Source organism: Capricornis sumatraensis, chromosome 1 (genome assembly GCF_032405125.1).
Source record: "Capricornis sumatraensis isolate serow.1 chromosome 1, serow.2, whole genome shotgun sequence".
Classification (NCBI taxonomy): Eukaryota; Metazoa; Chordata; class Mammalia; order Artiodactyla; family Bovidae; genus Capricornis; species Capricornis sumatraensis.
The window spans coordinates 4,395,959-4,415,862 of record NC_091069.1 but is presented as its reverse complement, the minus strand read 5'-3'; the positions used below and the strand labels follow the sequence as shown (position 1 = coordinate 4,415,862).

At 51.1% G+C, this 19,904-nt stretch overlaps 1 protein-coding gene across 1 annotated transcript in view; it reads left to right on the top strand.

Annotated features, from left to right (window-relative positions):
* CFAP77 (cilia and flagella associated protein 77) overlaps nt 1-19,904 on the top strand; it is a 150,037-nt gene that overhangs the window by 80,533 nt on the left and 49,600 nt on the right. The window contains exons 2-3 of the mRNA XM_068983425.1: nt 6,626-6,725; nt 7,479-7,707. Of these exons, the coding sequence (XP_068839526.1) occupies nt 6,626-6,725; nt 7,479-7,707 (329 nt within the window). The remainder of the gene's footprint in view (nt 1-6,625; nt 6,726-7,478; nt 7,708-19,904) is intronic.

The following is a 19,904-nucleotide window of genomic DNA, read 5'->3' as shown; positions in this document are numbered from 1 at the left end:
CACAACCTCCCAGTGGGGTTGGGAGAGTTCAGGGGTAAGTGCAACAAGCTCTCAGGACACAGGAAGTGCTTACTGACAGGGCTTGATAAGCAAGGTCACAGGGTATAACTTGAGCCTTGCGTGTAGCTGGTGCTCAGTAAATACTCGCTCTTATTTGCTTTTTCCTTTACTTCTGTTATAAAGAGAGCAAGGTGGTCTCTGGGGACCCCTGTGTGGGCAGGTGCTCTCCGCCTTCACATGGCCCAACATCTGTGCCTTTGCCCCAGGACCTTTGAACGTCCCAGCTGAGCGCTCTCACCTTATTCTGGGCTGAATGCGAAGAGCGCCTGGTTTACCCAAGTGTCATCAGAGCTGACTTGTGACCACGTCTCAGCGGTTTCACAACCTTTTTGCCTGCGTCTGGAAGTTCAGAGTCAGGAGCTCCTCTGGGCACCAGTTTGTCAGTCCTTAACCAGTCCTCTGAGTTGCCCAGGGAACTGCAGACCCTTCTACCAGGCAGCTTTTCTCTGTAGGCTTCTAGAAAGCCCCTCTGGACAAACTGGGGAGGGAGGCCCAGAGTTGGTGCCAGGCCAACCCACCTCTGGCTGGTCCTTTTACTGCTTCTGGGGAGCCTCTCAAAGGACTGGCAGCACTCCTGTTCTCCCTGGCTGCCCCACTGGAATCGTTTTTAGATCGGCTCTCCCCAAAAATGCCTACCCAAGAGCTGGATCTTCTTTCCTGTCCAGCTCTAACCCAGGCATGACTTAGGTGTCCTGTGTCCAGGTCACTGAAATGATGGCTTTTCCCATCACCCCCTGTCTATACAGCAAATGGTGCCTGTGCCCAGGGCTCTCCTGGACAGAAGGCTACTCATGTCCTCTGTGTGTGTAGAGGGCTTCATGCAAACATGAGCAAAATCCAGTCTGCAGAGCTGACTTTGCGCACAGGAAAAGACAATGGAGGATCCCGGGCAATTGATGCTAAATGCCAGGGGGCAGCAAAGACGTGGAGTCCGATGTGGGTTCAGATCCAGCCGTGGCCTCTCATTAGTGGTGAAGCTTTGGGCAAACAAGTCCAGCTGTCCAGGCCTCCCTTTCCCACCCGAAAAGCTGTATAGTTTGCAGGGCTGCCTTAACTGTTAGTGGTACAAGGGGTAAGCGCCCCCATGGAGCCTGGCCTGCGGTCACCATGACTACAATGTTGCGTGGTTGGCGGTGGTAGCACCAGGGTGGGCCCAGTTAGCCCGTCTCACTGGGCAGCTGAGCTGGTAATGGGTGAATACGCTGCTCCTCTGCGGTATTTCCCGAGGGGAAAAGACCCTGATGCCGGGAAAGATTGAGGCCAGGAGGAGAAGGGTGCGGCAAACAATGAGATGGTTGGATGGCATCACCGACTCGATGGACATGAGTTTGAGCAAACTCCGGAAGATGGTGAAAGACAGGGATGCCTGGCGTGCTGCAGTCCATGGGATCACAAAGAGTCAGACATGACTGAGCGACTGCACAACAGCTAGGGTGTTTATATGTGGATGCAAGGGCTCCAAGACACACAGCGTGAGTCTAAAGGACTAAATTGCCAAGGGTAGGATTTCAAGCATGAAGGTAATATCAGGAACCCACTGCTCTCGCGACATGTGGCCACTAACACAGACGAACGGGCTTTGCAGGAGGGAAGCGGACAGGACCTCGTAGGGCACCCACGCCAGGTGGGCAGCAGGACCAACACCGCCAAGCCTCCTTGTGCTGCTTACAGCCAGTGTCCCTGCCCCAGAGGTACCCACCCTCCTGGCTTCTAAAACCAGACGTTAGTGGTGCTGTGTTTGAACCTCATCCACGTGAAGCAGTGTGTAACTTATGTGTCCGGCTCTTTTCACCCCACACTTTGAGTGAGAACCACGTGTGGTTGTGTGGAGCTGATCTTTCATCCCTGTTGCTGTGGGCAGTTCCTCAGCCCACTGGCGTGGGGGCCAGATGGCTCTCTGTTGTTGGGGGTGGGGGCTGTCTTGTGCATCTTGGGATGTTGGCCAGCATCTCTCGCCTTCACCCACTGGACAGAGGGCAGGACTGACTCCTTGGCTGTGACAACCACAAATGTCTCCAGACATGGGCAAATGTCCTCTGGGAGGGCAAAACTGCCCCCAGTTAAGAACTACAGCTATGGAGTATTCTATGGAATGAATCTATCACCACTTTTTTATCCAGCTGGGATGGCCATTTTGGTGGTTGGCTATGACAAATCAAGCTGCTGTGAGCATTCTCAGACATCTGTTTGGGTGGACATGGGCACACATCCCCGTTGGGTGTCCAGGAGGGAACTGTTGGGTTATTGGTAGGTATATGTTTAGCTTTAATAGGTATTGCTGAACAGCTCTCTGTGGTGCTTGTACCAGTTTACACTCCTACCGACTACCTGAGTGATCTTGTTACTTCACATCTTTACCAATAGCACTGAGCTTCTATTTTGCAATCCTCAGAGGTTGAGCACCTTGACGTAGGGGTCCTGGCCACCTTGACATCCTCTTAATAAAGGGCCTATTCAAGTCTTTTCTTGTCTTTCTATAGGATTGCCTGCCTTTTTCTTGGAGAAGGCAATGGCACCCCACTCCAGTACTCTTGCCTGGAATATCCCATGGACAGAGGAGCCTGGAAGACTGCAGTCCATGGGGTCACTGAGGGTCAGACACGACTGAGTGACTTCACTTTCACTTTTCACTTTCATGCATTGGAGAAGGAAATGGCAACCCACTCCAGTGTTCTTGCCTGGAGAATCCCAGGGATGGAGGAGCCTGGTGGGCTGCCGTCTATGGGGTCGCACAGAGTCGGACACGACTGAAGGGACTTAGCAGCCGCAGCAGCCTTTTTCTTATTCATCTGTAGCAGCTCTTTATATATGATGGCTAACAGCTCTTTGGCAGATGTATGTATTGCAAATACCTTCTCTCACTCTATAGACTCACACATTTTCAGAGCTAGAGGCAGTCTATGCTCCGCTATCAAACCCTCTGATGCCCTTGGTTGTCATTACTTGTTCAGTTTGTCCTTTTAGCAAGATAATGAATTTCATAAGGGCAGGGGGCAGTTTGTTTACCTTGCAACTCCTGGCATAGAGCCTGGTGCAGAGGAAATGCAAAATAAATATTTGTGCAGGGAACGAACGAGTGACTTTCCCATTGGGATGATTTTTGCAGCCCAAAGCTTCAGTGTTTTTGGCCGCTTGTTGATTCCTGGGCAACCGTCACTAAAAAGCGTGGAAATGGTGCCACTCGCTTTTCCCCCCCGCCTCCTTCTCCACCCACCCCTGCCCAGTGGCAGCCACGGAGTCTGCCAGCTGGAAGTCGGCCCACCCGCACCTGCGGGGAGGGAGGCGGGGCCTCTCCCGGAGAAGTCACGTTTTAATTAACTTCCCTTGCCGGCACTGGAGAGGGCAGATCATTTTCATAAACAAATGAGGAGCCAGGGCTTTGTCTACGGCTGGAGTGACTCATGTAGAAGGAAATCAAAACAAACCACCCAGCTGAGGCCCCTGCCTGAAACTCAGAGCTCCTAGTTCTCGAGGAAGGTCGAGGCCTGGGATCCGAGATGAGAAGGGAGAAGGAGAAAAATGGCGAGGCGGTGGGTAGCAAAGAACTGATAGTGTCTCCAAAGAGGCAGCTCATTCATGCATTCACTCGATCAACCCCTCTTCACTGGTATCTATTCTCTGCTGATCTCTTTGAAATCAGAGGTGAAAATAAATAGTCTCTGTGGGGTGTGTTGAGAATCTCTGCTCACTTTTTCTGTAAGCCCAAGACTGCTCTAAAAATAAAGTCTATTTTTAAAATAATCAACCTTGAAAGAAAAGGAAAGAAGGGAGGGAGGGATAGAGAGAGAGAAGGAAAGAAGAAAGAAAGACTGAGCGGACAGTCTACCAGGGGAGAGAGACATTAAACTGATCACCACACAATTAATAACCCAATTACACTACTTTGTAATCTTTAATGGCTTTATTGAGCTATAATTCACATACTATACAATTCACCCGTTTAAAGTATACGATCCAATGGCTTTCAGCCTATACACAGGATTGGGCAACCAGCGCCACAATCAATTTCAAAATATTTTGATTACCCCTGAAAGAAGTCTCATACCCCTTAACCGTCACCCCTAAATCATTCTATTTCCTTCCGCATCTCAGCTGTAGGCAGCCACTAATGCGCTTTCTGTTTCTATGGATTTGCCTATTCAGGACATTTCATGAAATAAAATCATACAATATGTGGTCCTCTGTGACTGACTTGTCCACCAAGTCCCATACTGTCATAGTCCGTCCCCGTTGAAGCAGTTCTACTGTTTCTAGTGCGTAATTCTGTTTCTTGTTTTTGTTTTATGGGGTTTTTTGGTTTTTTTTTTGACCATGCTGCATGGTGGACCTTAGTTCCCTGACCAGGAATTGAACCCATGCCCTCTGCATTGGAAGCGCAGAGTCCTTAACCACTGGACCACCCTAAACGTGAGCTCAGGGCCCTAGGGGGCCATAGACAAGGAAGTTTGTCTGCACTGAGGGCAACCCAGGAGGGCTTCCCAGAGGAGGCAGTTTTTAATCTCAGGCGTTTAGTGAGCATTCGTTATGTGCTACCAGGAAAAAGAAACTGATTGGCGCCATGGTTCTAGATGCGTAGGAATTTATAATCCAGGCAGGCTGGCCTGCATGTGCTTTCCCAGAAATTGAGGTCACTTAAGTTTGAAGCTTATCCCAGTGAACACAACACATAGGAGAGTTACTGGAACCAGAGGAGGGAGAAGACACTGTGAGCCGGCGGGTCCAGTGAGCTTGAAGAATAAGAACCGGAAAAGGGAAGGCAGGCAGGAGCAAAAGCGACTGGGATGCCTGCAGACCCTTCAGGGTGGGGAGTGGTCTGTTGTGCCCAAGTCTGAGGGTCACGTTGGGGAACTGGGGGCAAACTTGCAGAGGTGGGCAGGGTTGGAAAGTACAGGGCCCAGACTGCCGGGCTAAGGGAGGGGGTTATTCCAAAGGCGGTGATGAGCCATTATGGGCGGTCCTGGACCATCCACTTTTGTGCACCGAGGTCTCTGGGAGCCCGAGCTTTGGGGACAGAGACTGACAGGGGACAGGAGAAAGGGTGAGGGCGGAGCCCCCGGACAGTCTGGTGAGGCTGGAGCAGTGATGTCCTGGGGGGTTAACACCCTGCAACTGGGAGCCTGGGGCCCGCGGGGTGGGAGGAGCAGCTGCACCCACCCAGCTCATAAAGTCCCCGGCCCCCAGGCCTGATGGCACCAGGAGCCAGGCACCCCTGGTTGGTATCTCTTTAGCAGGCAGATCGGAATGTGGGCTGGAGAACACAGCCTGGGTTCAAACCCCAGCTCTGCCGTGCCACCTGTCTGACCTCTCTGTGCCTCAGCTTCCCTGTCTGAGAAATGGGGACAGCAATGGGCTGCCTCACAGGGCAGCCATGAGGCCTAAGTAAGAGAAGTGGATGGAGAACCCAGACCTCAGCAGGTGCCCGCTGACGAAGAGCGGCAACGTTCTAAGCACTGTAAGGACCCCTGCGCCCAGGGAGCTAGCTGCTCGTCTAGAGGGGCAGCACAAGCATCGTGCTTAAGAGGGATCTTTACCCCAGGATTACCTGGTGATTCCGTGGCGAAGAATGTGCCTGCCAGTGCAGGAGACACAGGTTCGATCCCTGGTCTGGGAACATCCCACATGCTTCGGAACACCTAAGCCCGTGGATCTCAACTCCCGAGCCCGTGTGCCCTAGAGTCCGTGCTCTGCAACAGGAGTCCTGACAATGAGAAGCCTGGTCTCTGCAACTAGAGAAAAGCCCACGCACCAGTGAAGACCCAGCGCAGTCAAAAAGAAATAAATAATTCATCTAAAAAAAAAGACCTTCACCCCGAGGCCAAATGCGCCTGCACGTCACACCCGGCCCTGTCCTTCAGGAGCTGAGGATCATGGTCCTGCCGCTCTGGTTCTCAGCTTCCCTACCTGTACAATGGGGAAATCAATGTGGCTGATCACAGAGCAATTTCATCCCCACAAACCCCTTCTGTGGGGTCAAGGAGGAGTTGACCCGAGACGCAGAGTGAGAATGGCTGTCCCGCCGCCGGGAGGGTGACAGTGGGCCTTGTCACCGCAGCCCCAGCCTCAGGCAGCTCCAGGGACAAGGATTGGAGGGTCCAGCTAGGAGCGGAGGGTTAGGGAGGGAGATGCCCCTCCCTCGGGCTGTGGCCCCAGTGGAGTCTCCGTGAACCAGGCCTTTCCATCCGTCTCCATGATATATCACGTGCAGCACTAGGCGGGCGGATCTGGGCTGGACCCCAAGTGCGGCTGCTCGGCGTGGGACTGTGCCGCCCTCTCCTGCCTCATCAATGCACCTCCTCCTTCGGGGCCTGGGTCCCAACTGCCCGCTACCACCAGGGTCCTCCTGACTCTGCTCTCCTCACCCGCCCCTGAGCAGGAGCCCAGCGGCAGACTTCCCCAAGGTGTGTCTCAATGCCCAACAGCGCTTAGCACTTGTCTCAGGGGCGTCGGCAGTCCACACCCCAGTCACGCTGAGATCGTCCGCAGGTCCGGGGGCCAATGATTTCAGCGTAACACCCTGGGTCTGAGATCCCACTCCTGACCTGTGCCCTCTGTCCTTCCCCAACAGGCTGAGCTCGGGAAGCCCCGGGAAAGAAGCTGCAGTCTGCCCGGAATTAATTTCAATTATGGACTCTACATCCGGGGGCTGGATGGAGGGGTCCCCGAAGGTGAGCAAGCGTCCTTGGTCGCCAGAGGAACTTGAGCCCTCTAACCAGGCCACATGGCAGCTGGCCACGCTCCAGGAAAAGAGTCGGGGGTCTGCCCTGCAGCATGATTCCAAATCAGCTTAGCTGAAAAGGACAGGACCACACAGGGTCCAGGTCTAATGTGTCAGAGAAATAGCAAGGGTCCCTGACCGTGTGGAGCCTTGTCCCCAGGCAGGAGACTGTCTGTCCTCTGCACCTTCTGAGTTGCAAGCATGGACAGGGTCAGGACCAGCCCTCTGATCGCTCAAAGGAGGCCTGCGGCTGCTGTTGCTTAGTCGCTAAGTCATGTCTGACCCTTTGTAACCCCACGGACTGCAGCCTGCCAGGCTCCTCTGTCCGTGGGATTTCCCAGGCAAGAGTACTGGAGTGGGTCACCATTTCTTCTCCAGGGGATCTTCTTGATAAAAGAAGACACGGGGTGGAACCTGCATCTCCTGCACTGGCAGGCAGATTCTTTACCCCTGAGCCACCAGGGAAGCCCCAGAGGGGGTCAAGGACAGGCAAGCCCAGCTCCGTGAGGGATGCTTAGGCACCATCTAGAATCTGGGGATCCTGGCCCCTCCCTTTCCGGGGAGCCGAGCAGGGCTCTCCCTCCGCCGGTTCTGGGTTAATGAAAGACATTTGTGCCCCAGTTTCCTCCCAGAGAGACGCCACGATTGCTTTCCTTCCCTGACTGACTTTGGTGGCCCCCGCTCTGTCTCTCCCCGCCCTCAGCCATTGGACACTGGAACGTGTTTAAACAGCAGCCGACTTGCCCCCAAGAGCTGACCCGGAATTATATTGCCATGAACAGAGGGGCCGTGAAGGCTGGCCTGGTCACTGCCCGGGAGAATTTGCACTACCGTCAGCTGAACGACATCCGCGTCAGTGACCAGGACGACAGGCGCCTCAAGAAGGAGCCGCCCTCCCTCCCGCCAAATATGACGTTCGGGATCCGGGCACGGTAAGATGGCTGGTACCCAAGGCTCCATCCCCTCACTGGGGCGGTGATAGGGTGCTCATGGTCAGGAACAACGTGGGAGTGGGACTCTGGATTCCAGGGAGGGGTGAGTGATCCAGGCCTGGTCAATCGGTGTATTTCACAAACCACCTTCATGGTGATTGGCTCAGAGGCAGACGTGTGACCCACATCCCAACTCTGGAATGTGTGACATTCTATGAAAGAATGTGGTTGCATGTAATCAAGTCTCAACTTAAACAACTTGGATTTTTTTTTTAATGGGGAATTTATTGGCTCACATGAGTGAAAGGGAAGAGCTTCAGGCATAGCTCGATCTAGGCAATCAGGCAACGTCTTGTTTGTCTCTCCATGACTTGACTGTGCTTCCCAGTTTTGGCTCCAGTCTCTGATACGCTTCTTCCTCACTTGGCAAAGTGGCCAGGGACAGCCGCATCCTTAGGTCCTATGCTTGTAGTGACCTCAGTGGAAAGGAACTATAAAAGCCTTGAGGTTAAGAGTCTTTGGTCCGACTTCAGTACCATGCCTGTTCCTGACCCAACCGCAGGGGCGAGTAGAAATCAAAAAATACACTGATTGCCCAGGCCTGGGTCACCGTGTCTTGCCTCTGCACCAATTACTGAGGCCAGGGGATTCCGATGCTCTGATTGGTCAGCCCTGATCCCTGGCCCCTCGTTGGAGGGAGCTTGCTTGGAATCAGTTTCCACAATCTATATGGGCTGATGGTGGAAAAGATGTGGAAAGAGGGGTTCTGACCCAGAAGGATGAGACCAGAACAGAACGGCAGGCAAAATCAGCAATTGTCCAGCACGGCAGAGTTTCTTAACCCGTAATATGTGTTTGTCCTTTTGTGTCTGGCTTGTCTCACCTAGCATGATGTACTTGAGAGTCATCTGTGCTACAGTACGGATCAGAATTCCTTTCCTTCTTAAGGCTAAATGATAGTCCAAACTACGTCACACTTTGTTATCCTTTCAGAATAGTCATTTGGGTTGCTTCCACCTTTTGGCTATTGCGAATAGTGCTGCTATGAACATGGGTGTGCAAGTATCTGCTTGAGTCCCTGCTTTCAGTTCTTTTGCATATATACCCACAAGTGGAATTGCTGGACCACATGGAAATTGTACATGTATTTTTTAGCTGACATGTTTCCCACAGTGTTCACCACCATACTTTCATATGCTTTTCCCTCTGCCTTTTCTCACCATCCTACCTGGTAAAACCTACTTGTTCATCAAAGCTCAATGCAGCATCCTCTCTTTGGTAAGCTTTCCCATCCCTCTGGCCTCAAAGAGTACGCACCACTCTCTCTCAATGGAAATGCATTTCTGTTCATCAGCCCTCAAGGCCTGGAATGTGGTGCTAGAGACACACTGGAGAGTCACTCGTGGGCCAGATTGACTAATTATCTGTACTACATCCTTCTTCCCATTTTGAAAAAACACCCAAGTCAATCTCTGAAGGCAAGGCAAGGTGCAGGGCAGAGTCCCTGCTGTGTGGTCACTAGCCTGGCCCATTTTGGTCCCCAGTGTCTTGAAGACAGCATGGTGTCCAGGGGGAGCCCCAGCCAGGAGTCGCCCGGGCATTTAGTCACACCTTCATTCCCAACCCTCTTTCCTTCTAGGACTTCTGTTCCTTCATCTATAAATAGGATGTTACAGCAGTAACCAGCATTCTGGGATTCTCAGGGTACATTCTGCCTCTATGTCAATTCCATCCCATCATCATTAAAAACCCTGTGCAGCCTAGTGTTTCGTAGCAGCACTGTTTAGCCAAGATCTGGAAGCAATCTGGAAGTGGTCCATGGACAGATGAATGGATTGAGAAGACGTGGCATGTGTGTATGTTAGTGTGAGTCGCTCAGTCCTGTCTGACTCTCTGCGACCCCATGGACTGTAGCCTGCCGGGCTCCTATGTCCATGGAGTTCTCCAGGCAAGAATAGTGGAGTGGGTTGCCATTCCCTTCTCCAAGGGATCTTCCCAACCCAGGTATAATACATACACACAAGGGAATATTACTCAGCAATAAAAAAAGAATGAAATAATGCAATTTGCAGCAACGCGGATAGATCTATGGATTATCATACTAAGTGAATAAGTCAGGCAGAGAAAGACAAATAGACATCAATGTCTTATTGCATAGCCCAGGGAACTATAGTCGATATCCTGTAATAAACCATAACGGGAAAGATTATGGAAAAGAATATATATATGTTATATATGTACAACTGAATCGCTTTGTCATACAGGAGAAACCAGCACAACGTTGTAAATCAAACACTTTGCAGGAAGCAGGCAGGGTTACTCACCCAGCTGCGCCACGGAGAGATGAACTGACCTCCCTAAGTTCACACAACTTTTTCACGGAAAGGCTTGGCCTGGACTCCTAACCAGTGTGCTTTCGTTTAGAAATACAAGGCGCTTCCCTGGTGGCTCAGGGGGTGAGATGTTGTGCTTCCATCGCAGGGTGCATGGTTTTGATCCCTGGTCAGGGAACTAAGATCTTGCATGCTGTGGGGGTGCAGCTGAAAATTTTATTCTAAAAAAATGAGATATTAGAACACAGCACCTTAGCAATCATTTGGTTCGAAGCCCTTCTTTGAAACAGGAAAACAGAAGTTCAGACAGGTGAAGAAATTTTCACAAGGTCACACGGCAGGGTGTGACCAGACCCAAATCAGATCTCGGCCGGCCAGTACTCCCCATCCAGGGCTCTTTCTTCGGGTACAGTGCGACCTCCCATAGCGTCCGGTCCTGGTGCTGTGTGGCTCTACGTACAATGGAAAAGCTTAAGTCATCCGGGCTCAGAAAGAACATCCATTACCATCGAGCTTTCAATATAAAAATCTTAAATCGCTATAAAACTGAGTGGCTACAATTCCAGGGAAAGGACGTGATGAAGTGCCGGCTATATCTTCTGTGATGGTAAATGGGCTTTGCATATGCAAATTGAATGGATTTTAAAATGGTATTTAATGACAATTTTCGTAGCAGACGTTAACATTAATTGCACAAAAATGAAAATGCTGCATTAGGTTGCTGTTAGCAGCAAATATCGTGGCCATAAAGCTTTATCTTTATCAACAGCGGCCCTTTCTGATGTGACAGGGCAGCTCAGCAAATTGCAAGCAAAAGGGCTTTTATGGAACAAAAATACCCCCCAAAGCAGGCCCAAATCGGCATCAATTTCGCTTTATTTCTTCATAAATGGAGGTTAAATGGCTGCTGGAAAAGCTTTTACTGCAACACCCGACCTGCCCACGAAGCCCCTCAACCTTCCAACATCTGTGCAAGAACAGTTACAAAATCATCACCCCCTCTCGTAATGGGGCTAGTACTTTAAAGTTATGTGACCGAGGCCCATTCTCTAATGATCACCTTTTACAAGCCTTGATTGTATTTATTTCTTTACTTTAAAAGCGTGTTAGAAACCAAATCCGATTACACTCAACTACCCGAGGAGTGGTAGGGGTGATTTGATCCAATAAGGAAAGAAGCAAAGAAACAAATGACTACTAATTACTCACAAGTACAAATATGTTAAAAAAATAAAGTTCCACTTCAGACTGAACACACGAGAGGCCTACTCTAAGCTAGGGATGCTGTGTTTGTAGATTTAACCGCCAAGTGAGAGAACACTCTGATCACAGTTCTGCCCCCTGCCTCCCCCAGTATCAAATCCTCTGGCCTTTTATACATTTCACGATGGACAAAATAACTGGACCTGAGTGGCCTTGTGCACCTCCACCCACCCGCTCATTCGACCTTTCAACGCCAGACGGAGTCAAAACCTGAATCTGGGACTATTCAATTACTCCCTTTCCAGTTAGCTGATTTGGCTTCCAATCCACACCAATTTGTTACAGATTGTCCCTAAATCAGAAAGGTACATTTCAATCCTTGAGCCTCCGGCTAGAAGGAAGTGGACATCTAAAGCAATTATCTGGCAAAGGATGCCCATGAAGACACGTGATCAAGAGTCGGGGTGGAGGCCAAATCAACCTGCAGAGGTGTTCGTTTGGCCCAGGCAGTGATTTAAAAAATCAAAATTTCAGGACTTCCCTGGCGATCCAGTGGTTAAGACTCCATGCTGCCAATGCAGGGGGCACAGGTATGATCCCTGCTGGAAGATCCCACATGCTGCAGAGCTCAGCCAGAAAAGTTTGAATGACTTATAAAAAAGAAAATCAGGAGATCTCATATGAAAACAGGCAGTTTAGTAGCTAAGTTGTGTCCAACTCTTTGCAACCCCATGGACTATATAGCCCACCAGGCTCCTCTGTCCATGGAATTTTCCAAGCAAGAATACTGGAGTGGGTGTCCATTTGCTTCTCCGGGGGATCTTCCCCACCCAGGGGCTGAACCCAGGTCTTCTGCGTTGCAGGCAGATTCTTTACCACTGAGCCACCAAGGAAAAGCCAGAAGCCCAGGCATCCTGGGTCTGCACTCCTGCCTACACTCCCCGGAGGCAGGAGCTGAGCAGCAGAGCCCGCTGGGCAGAATCCACGGGTGCCCTTCTGTCTATCCTAGCCTGCACCCAGCCTGGCTTCTTTCATTTTCATGACCCATCTTGTCCCAGGAGGCATTGAGTTTGCAGCTGTTGGTGTAGACAGGTCATCTTGACTACTCAGCTACCTGCTTCCTCTTTTTTTATCCTCTGATGATAATAGGAGCCACCATGAACAGAAGCTGCTGTGAACTGAACTTAAATGTGGCAGCTACCTGCACAGATAACCACTGATGAATCCTACGAGGCAGGAAGCATTCTCTTCACTTTGCGCGTATGCGCTCAGTCATGTCCGACTCTTTGCGACCCCATGCGCTGCAGCCCACCAGGCTCCTCTGTCCATGGGCTTCTCCAGGCAAGAATACTGGGGTGGGTTGCCATTTCCTCCTCCAGGGGATCTTCCTGATGCAGGGGTCCAACCCCAGTCTCTCTTGTCTCCTGCATGGGCAGGCTGATTCTTTACCACTGAGCCACCTGGGAAGCCGGAAAGGGGGGATTTGGGCACTCCCCGAGGCTGCACAATGGCAGAGCCTGGATTTGCACCCTGGCTAGCTGGCGGGCTTTGAAGAGCGAACCTCTAGGATCAGGCAGCTGGAAAGAAGCCTGGGGATCCTTGCTCTGCTGTTTCACTGTCAAACTCAGAATCCAAACGAGGGAAGAACTTTAAATTCTCATTACGTGTAAGGTCATAACACAGATCTCAAAGCACGCTGTGACCCCAGGTCCATTAAAAGATAAACAGATACATCTGGAGGCCAGAAATATAACCATTAAAGAAGGGCTTAATTATTGATGCATCTTAATAAGTGTTTGCAAATGTTCACATGCCCTCGGCACATCTTAATTGTTACTGCTCCTAATCGGTCCAACATTTTCAATTATGATAAGACAAGGATGGCTGTGGGGGAAGGGGAGAGCTGGGCAGCAGCTGGCGCTCTGGGCAGATTCTGGGTGCCCAGGGCTCTGCCTTCATGGACGCTAGTGGGGGATCCATCATTCAGTCAATGAGCAAACAGCCCCCTGCACGCCAGTGTCTGACATGAGCAGGTGGAAGATGGGTAGACCCTGCTTTGAACTAACAACGGCAACTAGTATTATTGTTACCACTCCGTGCCCGGCATTGCTGAGCACCGCAGAAGCCTTCTCTCCCTGAATAACTGAACAGCTCAGTGAGTACAACTCTTATATCCCCATCACCCAGAAGAAGAGACAGAGGGCCAGAGAGGAGAAGTCATTTGCCCCTGCTGCTCTGTGGTGGGATGGAGGTTGGTCTGGCCCCACCACCTGTGATGCTGACCGTGGCAGTGAGCTGCCTCCCCAGCAAACATAAGGACGGAGCTGACATGGGTAGAGATGCTTTTCCTGCACGAGAGGTGTGCTGAGACAGAGGATATATGAGGAAGACCGTCTTGTCTGGATTTTCCTTAAAGCTTTAAACATAATCTGTGTGTGTGTGCGTGCACTCAGTCACTTGGTCACGTCTGACTATTTTGTGAGCCTATGGACTGTAGCCCTTCAAGCTCCTCTCTCCATATGATTTTCCAGGCAAGAATACTGGAGTGGGTTGCCATTTCCTACTCTGGGGGCTCTTCCCGACCCAAGGATCGAACCTGAGTCTCCTGGGTCTCCTGCGTTGGCAGGAGGATTCTTTACCACTGTGCCACCTGGGAAGCATCGTTAGAGCCCAGTGAATGTCCCTTTGAGAATCTCACTTCCCTTCGCCTTCGCCTTCGCCTTTGCCCACGTCCCAGTAAACGAGCTCTGTGATGGGGCATCCAGAACTGCCCTACACGGGATGCTCCAGGTCTGTTTTGCCCCCTCCCGCCCCAGCATCCCTGGTGCTGACCCCAGCGCCTTTACTGAAAAGCCCTCAGTAAATACTGGCTGAATGAGTGTATGAGCACATGGCCACATTGAAGTCTGACTATGAAGCCAGTAGCAACTTGGGTAGAACTCTTACCTCATCCACCAATTAGTCTAGCCTAGACTCCCTCCAGTCCAGGTGCTGAAAGTGTTCAGACCACGGGAAAACAAGAAACACGAGAAAGATGGGGAACGTTGCCAGCCCACCCTCCTGTCCGCGGCGGCTGTGCGCCCAGCTATCAGATGTATCATCAGCCTGACACTGACAAATGTGAAGGATGGAGGAAGTTTTACAGGCTGTTAAAAAAATGTTCGCTGCCTGACAGGTTTTTTTGAATCTCTCTGCCAAGCTGATTTATTTTACAAATTTACAAGGGGCCCATCAATCACTCTGGGTTATTTTCTTTCTCCCAGAGCCAAAGGCCGAAATCCAAGCCACCCACCCAAACTCCTATAAAATAATAATAAGCCTCTTCCCAAGCATCTGTGCTAGGGATCTGAGACAGGTTTTGAAAGGGAAGACTGGTTCTGGGTGTTATCGCTGGCCAAAACTCAGCAGAGTGAAACCAGGCTGACCACAAGGGGGAGCATGTGGACCTCACAAGGACCCCCGTGCCAGGGAGCTGGGCTGAACAGGTCATCCTACCGGGCAACCAGCCGCCCACCAATCTGTTCCCCAATGCTGACTGCAGCTGTGCTTAAAGAGTCTTCTACTTCTTCATCGGGTGCTCAGGTCCTGGAGGGCACGGACCTTGTCGGTTTTGTCCACCACTCTATCGTCGGAACCTGGAACATAGTAGGCTCTCAGTAAATATTTGCTGGAGAAATGCGGTCCAGGGCCTTTTAAGGCTTTGAGACATTATTCACAGTGAGGAGGAAGTTGATCTGAGATGCAGAGATGAGATGGTAAAACCAGAGATTCCTGTATCATTTAGCCAACAGTGGTCCCCAAAATTTTGGCACCAGGGACGGGTTTTGTGGAAGATCATTTTTCCAGGGACTGGGGTGTAGGGGATGGTTTCAGGATGATTCAGACAAATTACATTTATTGTGTACTTTATTTCTATTATTATTTTATCAGATCATCAAGCATTAGATCCCAGAGTTTGAAAACCCCTGATTTAGCAGACTCTGCTCTCTTCCCCTATGGTGGATGTTATGAATCCACATTGCAGTGACTCATCCTCAAAGACCAAATGTGTTTCTTGGCTGCATTAATAGAGGTAGCAGGTCCAGAATGAGGGAGGTGACCTTCCTATTCTCTTCTGCCACTCAGGTCACTCTTGTAGCATCATTTTAAAATGTGAGCCATCACAGATTCAGGGGAAGGCCTATAACCAGTGGAGTGTCCAGACAGGAGACATCAGCCTGGGACAAGGGCAAGGAGATCACTGTGTCAGAGAATATGGCAGGAAATGGTCTTCCCCAGCTGCCTGAGAAAAGATTTAGACGGTCCTCAATATCCTGAGGCCCTGCTATGAGGACAGTTGGGGGGGGCTTTGCTCTGAGGGGTTTTAGAAAATAAAACAAGGACCAGCATATGTATGTGTGTCCGGGGGACAGTCCCAGTGGCTAACATTTGCAGAGCCCTCGCTAAGCAGCCGATGGATATAATGTTGAGTGCTTTACATGCATCGTCTCATTAAATCCTCACAATTCTGTCAAGTTTGGACCATTGTCCCCATTTTACAGATGTGGAAACTGAGGCCCAGAGACTCACTTGTCCAAGGCCACATAGCCGGTCAGTGGCTGCAGCAGGATTTGCGCCACGTTTCCTTCCGAGCTGCAGTCCCTGTCTGCAGCGGGCTGAATTCTTCAGGAGGCAGAGGCAGCCCTCCAGGCATGGAGGGGAGTCCTTAGAGCAGGATGGCATCTCTGAACACCAGCCGAGGCCGAGGACCACTCGCTGGGGGCTGGCTTTCCACAGAATAACTCAGTTCATCCTCACTGAAACCCGGCACAAATTCACCCACGAAGAACTAAGGCGTGGAGGGGGAGGTTGTGTCCCTCCGCAGGTGGTGAGTGTTCATTCCAGGACCTTCACACTCAGTGGCCGGAAAAGATTCTCAGAAGGTGAAGGTGTTGGCTGGCTCATCACAGCCCGCCTCGGGCCAGGGACACCCCACACTGGACCCGACAGGGGTGCCTCCTGCTCAGAACCTGGGCCTGACCTGGAGGGAGTTCTGCTAAAGAGGGGCCCAGGCGGGCAGCGATAGCCCGGGACCTTGTGATCTGAGGATTGCACTCTGTCCCTCCTCCTCTCCTGGAAGCCCAGCCTCTCGGGGGACCCCCTGCCCGACTCCTCTTGCTCCATCACCTCCCATCTCCCCAAACTCCCGCTCACTCGCTCCTTCCTCCAAGGCGGCTTTGTTGCCAGGGCCCGAAGGAGACATTTTTCATGCTTTGCCTTTTTTCCCCTCGCCTCTCTCCTGCGGCCCAGACAAAGATTTATTCCCGGCCCGAGGCTCCTGGCATTCGGAGCAGAGAGGGCTCCAGGAGGCGCTGATGGGCCCATAATGGATAGGACCGCCGTCCCCCAGGGGCCTGTCCCGCCCAAACCTCATCCATCAGGAGTGGCTCAGTGCCGGGGTCAGCGCTAACGAAGCCGGGCCGCTCCCCCTCGGGGCCTCCCCAGTCACACCTCACAGGCTTCAGCTCCTGCTTTGATTTTTTCAGAGCCAGGCCTCACCCTCCCAGGTCGGTGGCGAAGCGTGGGAAGTGGGCTCGGTGCCCGGCCTGGCGGAGGACCTCTGCACGCCTCCAGCCTTGACATAATTAGAGGGGTGGCTGGGGGGCAGCTGCTCTGCCCCTCTTGTGGTGCAGTGTTACCTCGACACAGGTGTGGAGAAGCTGGTACTATGGGGGAGCCAGCCAGCACCGCCTGGGGCCACAGCAGGAGCCAGGCCTCAAGCCTGACGCATCATTTCTGTCCTTGCTCCTTGCTGGAACTGGAAGCCCAAGAATTCATTGAATGCTAAGGACCAGTTCAGGGCTCAGCTCAGGCCCCTTTGCAGGCCACATGAAGGTGGCCAGACATTCATGCCGAAACTCTTGGTGCCCTGCACCAATTCTGATGAATAGTAATGCCAGCTTCTGGTTCTGCAGCTCCTATGAGGCCAGGTGCCTCCTCTTACGTGACCCTCAGAGCAGACCTGTAAGTAATGACTTTTTTTTTTTCCTGGCCACACTTCAAAGCTTGAAGGATCGTAGGTCCCTAACCAGGGATCGACCCCGGACCTTGACAAGTGAGAGCACTGAGTCCTAACCACTGGACCACTAGGGAATTCCCAAATAGTGACTCTCTTATCCCCTTATTACAGATAAGACTCTCTTATCCCCGAGGCCCAGACACATTTGTCCAGGATTGCGTGGCCAGAAAGTGGTCACAGTGGGGTTTGATCTCAAAGGCCACGTTGTTACCTCCACCCTACACTGCAGGTTCGTTTAGTGCCCACCCGTGCGGGGCGTCACATTGGGTATTTGGGATACAGAGAGGAAGGAAGGAAGACACACAATAAAGCAGGCAATGATTGCGCAAAATGGCAATGCAGCCAGCACATTCTGCTTCTGGGTGGGCAGAGGGGAGGGGAGCAGAGGAAGACAGAGGGCCCAGGGGGCTTTGGGCCATACCTGATTTTGCTCACTGCTACCTCCAGCGCCTGGGATGTGGCAGGTGCTTGATAAATGCTGGCTGACTGACTGCATAAGAGAGAATAGACAGGCACCTCCCTGGTAGTCCAGTGGCTAAGATTTCCAGCTCCCAATGCAGAGCGCCCGGGTTCTATCCCTGGTCAGGGAACTAGATCCCACATGCTGCAACTGAAGATCCCGCATAACTACAACTGGACGTGATGCAGCCAAATAAATAAATAAGGCAAAATGCCAATATTTCTTGAAAAAAAATATTTATCTGACTACACAGGAGTCTTAGCTGTGGCATACAGGATCTTTAGTTGAGCCGTGTGGCATCTAGTTACCTGACGAGGGATTGGGAGCACAGAGTCTTAGCCACTGGACCACCAGGGATATCCCCAAATGCCAATATTTAAAAAAGAATAGACAGCTTGATGGCATGATGGTGATCCACCCCTGATTTAGAGAACAGCCAATATTCTAAGGCTGGAGAGCTCAGGAGACAACCAACTCTTTCTTGGGCACACCTTGCCGGGCCCTGAGCTTCAGCTGTTATTTCTGGGTTTCTGTAACAATGACCACAAACTCACTGGCTTGAAATATGTGAAATGTATTCTTTTTTAATGTGGAGCCCAGAGGTCCAAAGTCGGGGTGTCACAGGGTTGCGCCCCCTCCGAAGGCTCTAGGGCAAACCCTTTGTCTCTTCCAGCTTCTGGTGGCCCCACTGTCCTTGGCTTCTGGCTGCTTCTCACCAATCTCTGCTCACGTGGCCTCCTTCTGTGTGTCTGTATCTTCTCTTTTGTCTCAAATAGAAACACTTGCCATGCAATACAGGCCTCACCCAAGGAAAGCAGGGTGGTCTGATCTCAAGGTCCTTAATGAATGACCTCTTCAAAGACTCCTTTTCCAAATAAGGTCACATTCCTGGATACTGGGGCTTAGAATTAGGACATATCTTTTGGGGGGCCACCCACCACTCAACCCACTATAATCACCAAAGCATCTTAAAACAAAGTCAGAAAGGTTTGCATTTTAGATACTGGCTTTTGAGAAAAAGTAGTGGCTCAGATGGTTAAAGAATCCGCCTGCAATGCAGGAGACGCAAGTTCAATCTCCTGGTCTGGAGCGCTCCATGTAGAAAAAGGGAATGGTAGCCCGCTCCAGTATTGTTACCTGGAGAATCCCATGGACAGAGGAGTTTGGCGGGCTACAGTCCATGGGGGTCACAAAGAGCTGGATATGAGTGACTAACGCTTTTCCTTTGAGAAAACCACCTTCAACATTACTATTTTATAATGGCTTCCCCTGGCATCTTGCTACAGGTTATGTTTCAATGAAAAATATAAAAGTGCTTTGTAATCAGTCAAGAGTTGGAATCAGCCAACATGTGATGGGTGTAAATGCTTTCCTAACAATCAGACATCTATTTCTGCCAACTTTTTCTTTTTTTTGTTTTTGAGGAAGTTCTCCAAAAAAAGAAATAGAGAAATGCAGCAGCTACATAACTCACTGCCAGACTCCAAGTTACCACATGCCCCACTTGGCCATTTTTGCTTCCGATCTTCATTGTCCTCATTCTCGGCCGCACTGGCGCTCCACTGCAGCGCGGGCTCTCCGTCCTGCATGCAGACTTCTCTGGTTGTGGCTTTCAGACTTCGGAGCACACCGGCTCCGTATTTTCGTTGCGCCTGGCTTAGTTGCCCCGAGGTGTATGGGATCATAGTTCCTCAACCAGGGATTGAACCCGAGTCCCTTTCATTGAAAAGCAGATTCTAAACCGCTGGTCCAACAGAGAAGTCCCTGAACCTTTAATATTACTATCATTATTAAAGAAATAAAGCAAATATAAGTGGAAGTCCCTCCTCAACTCTCCTAATCCCACACTCTCCCCTCTGTCCCCTGAGGACCATCCGGAGGCTGGAACAGGCTTTCCTCCCAGGTGTTCACATATTTGCTATACTCTTAAATGTTCATAAATAATGCATATTATTTAGTATGGTTTCAAGGTAGCACTAGTAGTAAAGAACCCACCTGCCAATGCAGGAGACGTAAGAGACGTGGGTTCCATTCCTGGGTCGGGAAGATCCTCTGCGGAAGGAAATGGCAACCCACTCCAGTATCCTTGCCTGGAGAATCCCAGGGACAGAAGAGCCTGGCGGGTTGCAGTCCATAGGCTCGA